The sequence below is a fragment of the Neoarius graeffei genome, chromosome 13 (assembly GCF_027579695.1).
Source record: "Neoarius graeffei isolate fNeoGra1 chromosome 13, fNeoGra1.pri, whole genome shotgun sequence".
Classification (NCBI taxonomy): Eukaryota; Metazoa; Chordata; class Actinopteri; order Siluriformes; family Ariidae; genus Neoarius; species Neoarius graeffei.
In genome coordinates, this window is record NC_083581.1 from 50,847,970 (window position 1) to 50,856,856 (window position 8,887).

An 8,887-nucleotide genomic window follows, 5' to 3' on the forward strand; every position below is an offset into this window, starting at 1 on the left:
TGTGATTTAAACATAGAATGCTAACATGTTGAAGGAGATCCTTAGCATCTCATCTCATTATCTCTAGCTGCTTTATCCTGTTCTACAGGTCGCAGGCAAGCTGGAGCCTATCCCAGCTGACTACGGGCGAAAGGCGGGGTACACCCTGGACAAGTCGCCAGGTCATCACAGGGCCGACACATAGACACAGACAACCATTCACACTCACATTCACACCTACGGTCAATTTAGAGTCACCAGTTAACCTAACCTGCATGTCTTTGGACTGTGGGGGAAACCGGAGCACCCGGAGGAAACCCATGCGGACACGGGGAGAACATGCAAACTCCGCACAGAAAGGCCCTCGCTGGCCACGGGGCTCGAACCCGGACCTTCTTGCTGTAAGGCGACAGCGCTAACCACTACACCACCGTGCCACCCCATCCTTAGCATTATTAAGGAAAATAAAGTGCTTGTGAAGACCATATAGAAATCCATAAATTTTGTTTTTATTTATATTATGAAAAAAAAATGAGACCAATCCACCTTGCTGCTTACTTGATCCATCTTACTTCTGGCTGGAGCTCATTGCTTCACTTCTGTGGAGGATGACCCTATATGGACAGCCTAAAGATACACTTTGAAGATGACTTTGGACAATTAATACAAATAGTTTTGCTAAAATGGCTTAGGACTGCAGTTGTCATGAACAGTTTTGCGCTCAAGTCCCCATCAGTGAACAGCTGATGACTTTAAAAAAACAGACTTCATGTCAACTATAATGAATTTCTGGTTACACAATTGCACTTTTTGACTATATATGACCGTTATAAAAGTGAGTTGTTTATAATCCTGCTATCTGTTATTACCCAACTGAGGATATGTTCTCTTTTGAGTGTGTTCCTCTCAAGGTTTCTTCCTCATGGTGTCTCGGGGAGTTTTTCCTTGCCACAATCACCTCAGTTTTGCTCATTAGGGATCAATTCATATGTTTAAAATTGACTGCACTACAATGCATACCACACAGAGGGAAGGTCTGATTGCATCACTGAACTCAGACGGACACAATGATTTAAATCTGAAGGGGCTATTAACAAATTGCAAAATGGGAGTAATTTTAGAAAAATGGGTTCACCTTCTGGAAATCTGGAATTTACCAATAAGTATGGCATTTTAAACAGTGTAATTTTCTGAAGTTGGCACTACATGCCACTCCAGTCCAATAGGTGGCGGTAAAGCACCTTAAGCTCTCAAATATCAAAGAAGAAATGGAAATCCCATAATAGACAGTTTGCATGTATGTCATGAATCTCCCATGATGCTCTCCAATTTTTTTGTGTCTGCCATCTTTGTGGTATAGCATCCATGGTGACTGAGGAGAGTACATTGGCGAACTGTAGTTTTTTGCAAATATATCACAAATTGCGTAATAGTGACAAGGTCAGATACAGGGAAAAGATGATAGAATGTTCAGGGATAGATCTGTACAGCAATGTTGTAGAGTATGAAGACAATGTACGGATGTGGCCGAGTGTGAATTACTCAGACATTGTAAATTACCTGGTGTTAACTACTAGCTTCGTCACTGGTACCAATTGATGTACATTATCATTTACTGTTTAGCGCAAGTTTACTTTAACCTCCTAAGGCCCAAGCTGTTTTTTTACATGCATTTTTTATTTCTCTTTGCTATTTGGGCTTATTAGAACCTGATTAGAATAAAAACTAAGCATCATCTTTTGATAAGATGTACTTTTAGAGAAAAAGTATGTCCACATATGTGGATTCTTGTTCCGAATTTCCATAAAGTGCTGTCCACGCATGTGACCGCTAAGCCCTAGGAGGTTAAGGATCTAGTAGGTTCCTGATGTGGGCAAATGTTAAAACACAAACCAAAGAAAACCCCAAAACAACCTAATTATTGATGTCTTCTAAGGCAACATTTTACCGAGCTCAACTACCTACATTTTACTGGGGCTTTTTGCTATGCATTTGTAACTGCAATATAAATTGGAATAGCGCTTACATCTATATCACTTACAGTATGTCACATCTTTATGTGGCAGAGGGGGGGCCCCCCCTAAAATTATGTTCATCCTGGTGGCATCCGCAACATCTGAAAGAGCTTTCTCCACCTTGAAAAGGGCGTTGACGTACCTTCAGTCTTCGAGGACCGAACGACTTTAACTGTACACTGCTACATGTACATAAAAATATCGTGGACACCATGGACTTGAAACCTATTGCTGATGCCTTCTCGTCTTTCAACAACAAGAGAATGCGCTACTTTGGTTCCTTCAATTAAGCAAGGTACATTTGAACATTTTATGTGTATTTACTCACATGTAAACACAGTAGAAAGTACCAAACCCATGGTAAGAGGGTGTTATCCTCTCAATGATACTAAGTAGACATAATTACATTATAGTATCATTGGTTCTGTTTTATATAGAAAAAAATACATGGACGAAATGTACTCTAGTAGAGACATTAAACTTGGTTTTACTCCAGCAAAATTGGCCTCTCAAAATGTAGGAAAGAGCGTTTTAAAGTGTTAAAAATTCCAAAATTTCCCGAGGGGCATGCCCACAGACCCCCTAGATTTGGCGTGCTTTCGACGCATGACATGTTGCCCCGCCATCCAAAACTTCCTGCTGCCATCTCTGTATATATTTTGTCTATGGCTCACATAAACGATTACGGTAGAAATATAAACTTACTCTTTACGAAATGATCTGCACATATTTGTACCTGGTCTCTTATATGTCCGATTTGTTCAGATTTGCAAGCCACTGCCTCTGTCGTCTACAGGTTAGGTCTTCCATTTGGGGTCTTTCTTGCATTTTAACAGTGGGTAAACTAAACAATCTGACTCCAGCCTTGGCAGAATTGTTGGAGCAGCCGATAACTGCGCAAATTTGCGGCATTCCGTATTAAAGTACTTGTTGCTACGCATGTGCTATTCCACAAAGATGGTGGACACAGCTAAATCAGAGAGGGTCATGGGACATGTGACGTAATGTGCAAACAGTCTAGTCAAGTTTATTTGTATAGCGCTTTTAACAATAAACATTGTCGCAAAGCAGCTTTACAAAATTTGAATGACTTAAAACATGAGCTAATTTTATCCCTAATCTATCCCCAATGAGCAAGCCTGTGGCGACGGTGGCAAGGAAAAACTCCCTCAGATGACATGAGGAAGAAACCTTGAGAAGAACCAGAATCAAAAGGGAACCCATCCTCATTTGGGCAACAAATACGTGTGTGTGTGTGTGTGTGTGTGTGTGTGTATCTATCTGTCTGTCTGTGTGTTTTATTTACCAGCTGGGAGGTCCGTATCGTGAAATACCATGACCAAGGTCTTGAAAGTACTGAACGAGGCCCTCTGGGCCGAGGTCATGGTATTTCACGATACGGACTGACCTTAAGCTGGTAAATAATATATTTATTTTTTTCTTTACCAAATTCTAACAGAAAACGAGAGTGCCCGAAAGAGAAAACCAAGCTGAGTCGCCATTTTGAATCCTCATTCACGGCTGTAATGCAAATGGCTTCCTCCTCGGTATACAAGTGCACTTCCATGGCAGGAAAAAAACTACATTTTGCCGCCTATGTAGTCCCCTATTTATACAAATAGGAGTCATTCAGGATTCAGTCATGTTTTTGCTCGGTGTTGGCAGCAGTTATAGGTTTTTAGTAGGGTTGTCCCGATCCGATTGCATGATCAGAAATCGGCCCCGATCACGTGACTGTGGACTTGATCCGGACTCGGGCTTTAGGTTCCGATCAGGTATCGGATAAACTGAGGCGCGGGATTTGCTGCTATGTCTGCTGTGTGGAGATATTTCTGAGTGAACGAGGAGAACGATGCCATAGCAAACTGTGAGCTTTGCAAACTCGGGATCTCGAGAGGTGGGAAAACAAAGGGTGCGTTTAACACAACTAATTTAATAAGACACCTAAAAAACAAGCACCCGACCCAGTACAACGAGTTCAGTGTGGCAAACAAGCCAACCAGCCAGCCAACACTCGAAGAAACTTTGAAAAGGAAAGAGAAAATGGCCAGCGACAGTAATAAGGCAAAACAAATTACAGAAAAGATTGCCCAAATGATAGCGATGAGTGACCAACCATTCTCCCTGGTAGAGGACGCTGGATTTCTCCTGCTTTTAGAGCACCTGGAACCTAGGTACAATATGCCCTCACGTCACTACTTCGTTGAAAAAGCACTGCCAGCACTACAGAAAAAGATCCGTGACAAGCTACTTGTGCAATTAGCAGAGGCGTCTGATGTCGCGTTTACCACAGACATCTGGAGTTCCTCTGTGTGTCCAATGTCATTATTAAGTCTCACTGCGCAATGGGTAGACAGCAAGTTTGTTTTACGTCGTGCGACCTTGCATGTCAGGGAATTCCGTGGATCCCACACAGCAGAACGTATCCAGCAGGCGATAGAAGAGATGCTAAACAACTGGGGAATCGACAAAAAACGAGTACATGTCATTTTGCGCGATAATGCTGCAAATATGAAGAGAGCCATGCTGGATTTGGGAGTACAGAGTGTGGGCTGTGTCGCGCATTCTTGTCAGCTCGTTGTGCATGAGGGCCTGCTTTCACAGCGTAGTGTCACATACGCACTAGCCAACGCGAGGAAGATTGTAGGCCATTTCAAGCACTCGCCGCTGGCCTACTCCCGTCTGGAAGACATACAGATGGACTTGAACATGGATGTCAAGCGCCTGAAGCAAGATGTACAGGTGAGATTTCTGTTTTCATTTTCATTCCAATTCCATTATTTATTTCTATTCACGTTGCTCTGCACCTGGTTTGCCAACAGAATTTCTTTGTAATAGTAGTGAAGTGAAGCATACTCTGAATACAGTTTATTATGATATGGAATGAACCTTATTTTCATTATAGAATATGAGAACTGTATAACAATAATACAAATTATTGGTATTATTTCTGATGTGCAGACAAGATGGAACAGCAGCTATTACATGCTGCAGAGTCTGCTGGAACAAAAACGGGCTCTCAGTGTGTATGCTGCTGAGCGCACCCTACCAGCAACACTGACTGCCCACCAATGGGAGCTCATGACAAAGACAGCAGAGGTTCTCGCTCCCTTTGAAGAACTGACCAGAGATGTGAGCAGAGAGACTGCATCTGCAGCTGATGTTATTCCTACCATCACTGGTAATTTTTATTTATTGTTTTATTTTGTAACATGTTTGAAACAATCCATTAACAAACTATCCCTTTCATTCATTCATTAGTCCTCAGACGTGTCTTGTCTCGTGAGGATGACCATGACCAGGGGATCAGGACCATGAAGAGGACTCTCCTGGAGGCAGTGGAGAAGCGCTTTGCTGATGTGGAAACAGAACCCATCTTCTACATGGCCACGCTACTAGACCCCAGATACAAAGATGGGCAAGTACACTTAAATTAAAACGCCCCTTTTGGTCAACATGTTATCACCAGTAATATGAGCCAATATTTTATTTCCCTTTTAATTTAGAGTTAGTTATATGGTGATTTTAATTGTTTATTAATTTATTGAGCACATGTGTAATTCAATTGTACTGAACTACTGTGCTATGTGGTGTCTTTCTTAGGTTGTTTTGAAGTGTAAGTAATGGTACATTTATCTATTTTCAGTTTCTTCAACAAGGCAGGCCACCTGACGCTTGCCAAAGACAATCTCATCCAGGAGGTGGCGAAGATGGAGGAGAGGAGGGCCACCAGTGAAGAGCCAGAGGCCACAGCAGAGCCAGTGAGCAAGTCCCCATGTTTTGAAGGATGCAGCAGCCTGGCCAGTGCCTTTGAGGAGATCTTGCAAGAGAGGCAGTCACAGGCCCGGTCAGTGAGTACCACATCAGCAGAGGTGCAGGTGCAGACCTACTTCTCACAGCAAACCACCCCCAAGAGGAGCAATCCTCTTCAGTACTGGAAGGATCATGCTGCTCAGTTCCCATCACTTGCTGCTGTTGCTACCAAGTATCTCTGTGCCCCCTGCAGCTCTGTGGACAGCGAAAGACTTTTTAGTGCTGTCGCAAATGTCCTTGATGAGAAAAGGAACCGGCTCTCATCTGACCATGTTGAGATGCTAATTTTCATCAAGAAAAACATACATACTATTTTGTAAATGTAGAGAAGGAGAATACGAGTTAGATTGAAGTTCCAAAAAGCACAATACAGGCCTGACTTGATTGCAGTAACTTTTATTTGCGCATTTATTTGCATTTGATATTTTGATGCCATGCCTATTTTTAAGTTAAGCAGCTATTTGTTTTAATACTAGACTATTGAGTCTTTAATGTTGCACTAGGTTCTAATGTTGCACTATTCCTAATGTGAAGAAAATTTTATTCTATTTCTGAGTTGTTCTGACTTGAGACTGTAATTCAACCTACCTCATAGAAGTTGGTGGAAAAAAATAAAAATAAGGGACATCCTGGATTTTATTGTTTGCTCTTAGTTCATTTCATAATGTTCTATAGAAGTATCGGATCGGGACTCGGTATCGGCAGATACTCAAAATCAAATGACTCGGACTCGGGGGCAAAAAAACGTGATCGGGACATCCCTAGTTTTTAGCTCCTCTTATCTCATTATCTCTAGCCGCTTTATCCTGTTCTACAGGGTTGCAGGCAAGCTGGAGCCTATCCCAGCTGACTACAGGCGAAAGGTGGGGTACACCCTGGACAAGTCGCCAGGTCATCACAGGGCTGACACATAGACACAGACAACCATTCACACTCACATTCACACCTACGGTCAATTTAGAGTCACCAGTTAACCTAACCTGCATGTCTTTTGGACTGTGGGGTAAACCGGAGCACCTGGAGGAAACCCACGCGGACATGGGGAGAACATGCAAACTCTGCACAGAAAGGCCCTCGCCGGCCACGGGGCTCAAACCCAGACCTCCTTGCTGTGAGGCGACAGCGCTAACCACTACACCTTTTATTTCATCTTTCTCAGGGTAGTAAAACTCGCTTTTGCTGTGAACACTGTCGTTATCACTATCCGTGCTGTAAAATTATTGCTATTTTGAATCCTCATTCACAGCTGTAATGCAAATGGCTTCCTCCTTGGTATACAAGTGCACTTCCATGGCAGGAAAAAAACTACATTTTGCCACCTATGTAGTCCCCTATTTATATAAAATTGAGTCATTCAGGATTCACCCATGTTTTTGCTTGCCGTTAGCAGCAGTTAGAGGTTTTTAGCTTTCTCCTGAAATGTTTTCTTTTATTTCTTCTTCCTCAGGGTAGTAAAACTCGCTTTCGCTGTGAACACTGTCATTATCGCTATCCATGCTGTAAAATTAATGCTATTCTCCTGAGAAATGCTCGCAAAATTTATAAGATTTTTGATAATCTTATGAATAAATCTTATTTAAAAAAAGATAAATGTTGACAAAAAATGCTACTATGTTTGTTGTTGTTGTGAACGAACGAGTCGCCAGAGGTCCGTAACCGGGGTCTGTAACTGGGGTCCTTATCGTAGGATATGGACCTGCTTGCAGGCAATCAGAGCGCAGGATTTGATGCCAACCGGACTGCAAAAAAAATAAATGTATATATTGTTATTAAGGGTTGTTTTACAATCAGGGTATGCAAGCTAAAAATCAAATTTAACACTTATTATCTTTAATATCAAAAGGCTTGACTAAATAAACTTGGTTGTTTATTGTAGCCCTGTGATGGCTCTATTTACCATGCAAAAAAAAATTGGTGATAACGTTATTTTTGGTGAATGTATGGCAATATATGTCATATTTAACAAAATTACTCGTGTCATTTAGAAAAAGTGCTTTTTTGACCACAGGTAGCTCCAAAAGGGATGCACTTAAATCATTCTTTATACCATGAAACAAATATTTGGTTCCATATCATTGGAAACATAGTTAAGTTTTAATATTGAATGCCAGTAAGTTTTCAGACTATTTTGATCAAATTAGTAATTGTGTCAAAAAAAATTTCCTCTCCGAGATAGCTAATTTTTCAATATAAAATAACATATCTAAAATGATTATTTTCATCCAAAAATGTGGTCAAGATATTGGGACATAAATATTAGAGACAACTAACACAAAGCTTACAGCCTTATATTTAAAAGCACTATGGAAGTAGTGGATTCTGAATTCATCTCATCTCATTATCTGTAGCCGCTTTATCCTTCTACAGGGTCGCAGGCAAGCTGGAGCCTATCCCAGCTGACTACGGGCGAAAGGCGGGGTACACCCTGGACAAGTCGCCAGGTCATCACAGGGCTGACACATAGACAACCATTCACACTCACATTCACACCTACGGTCAATTTAGAGTCACCAGTTAACCTAACCTGCATGTCTTTGGACTGTGGGGGAAACCGGAGCACCCGGAGGAAACCCACGCGGACACGGGGAGAACATGCAAACTCCGCACAGAAAGGCCCTCGCCGGCCACGGGGCTCGAACCCAGACCTTCTTGCTGTGAGGCGACAGCGCTAACCACTACACCACTGTGCCACCCGGATTCTGAATTGTCAAAAAAAAAAAAAAAAAAAAAATGTCCTCTCCGAGAATCACTTCATTTGTTTCTCCCAGCCCTGCTTAAAGCTACACTTAATCTTTATCTTATAGCAGATTACACAAAACTACCATACACACATGTCAAAAAATTACCTGAAATCTGTTCTTTAACTTGTTCTTCACTTAAAAACTGGTACAAGAACCAGTTTGAATCAATTCGAATTTTGGACCCCTGTGACACAAACTTTGTACCCTGATTGTAAAACAACCCTTAAATTAAATATACAAATATTTCGGTTTTTTTTTTAACTTCACCTCGAAAAACACGTATTTTCACTCCAGGCCATTTGGGGGCGCCAACGCAACAACTTGCTGGCTTGGTGGAAA

At 41.7% G+C, this 8,887-nt stretch overlaps 1 protein-coding gene across 1 annotated transcript; it reads left to right on the forward strand.

The window, feature by feature from the left end:
* Positions 1 to 32: 32 nt before the first annotated feature.
* LOC132896860 (zinc finger BED domain-containing protein 4-like) lies at positions 33 to 6,425 on the forward strand. The gene is made up of 4 exons (XM_060937984.1): positions 33 to 4,736; positions 4,956 to 5,175; positions 5,256 to 5,412; positions 5,641 to 6,425. The coding sequence occupies exons 1-4, from the start codon at positions 4,038 to 4,040 to the stop codon at positions 6,125 to 6,127; spliced, it is 1,563 nt and encodes a 520-aa protein (XP_060793967.1). The 5' UTR covers positions 33 to 4,037; the 3' UTR covers positions 6,128 to 6,425.
* Positions 6,426 to 8,887: the final 2,462 nt, after the last annotated feature.

Coding starts and splice junctions, on each gene's coding strand:
- LOC132896860 (XM_060937984.1), top strand. CDS start 4,038: ATGGCCAGCGACAGTAATAAGGCAAAACAAATTACAGAAAAGATTGCC. Junction 4,737..4,955: donor GCCTGAAGCAAGATGTACAG/GTGAGATTTCTG, acceptor TCTGATGTGCAG/ACAAGATGGAACAGCAGCTA. Junction 5,413..5,640: donor GACCCCAGATACAAAGATGG/GCAAGTACACTT, acceptor ATCTATTTTCAG/TTTCTTCAACAAGGCAGGCC.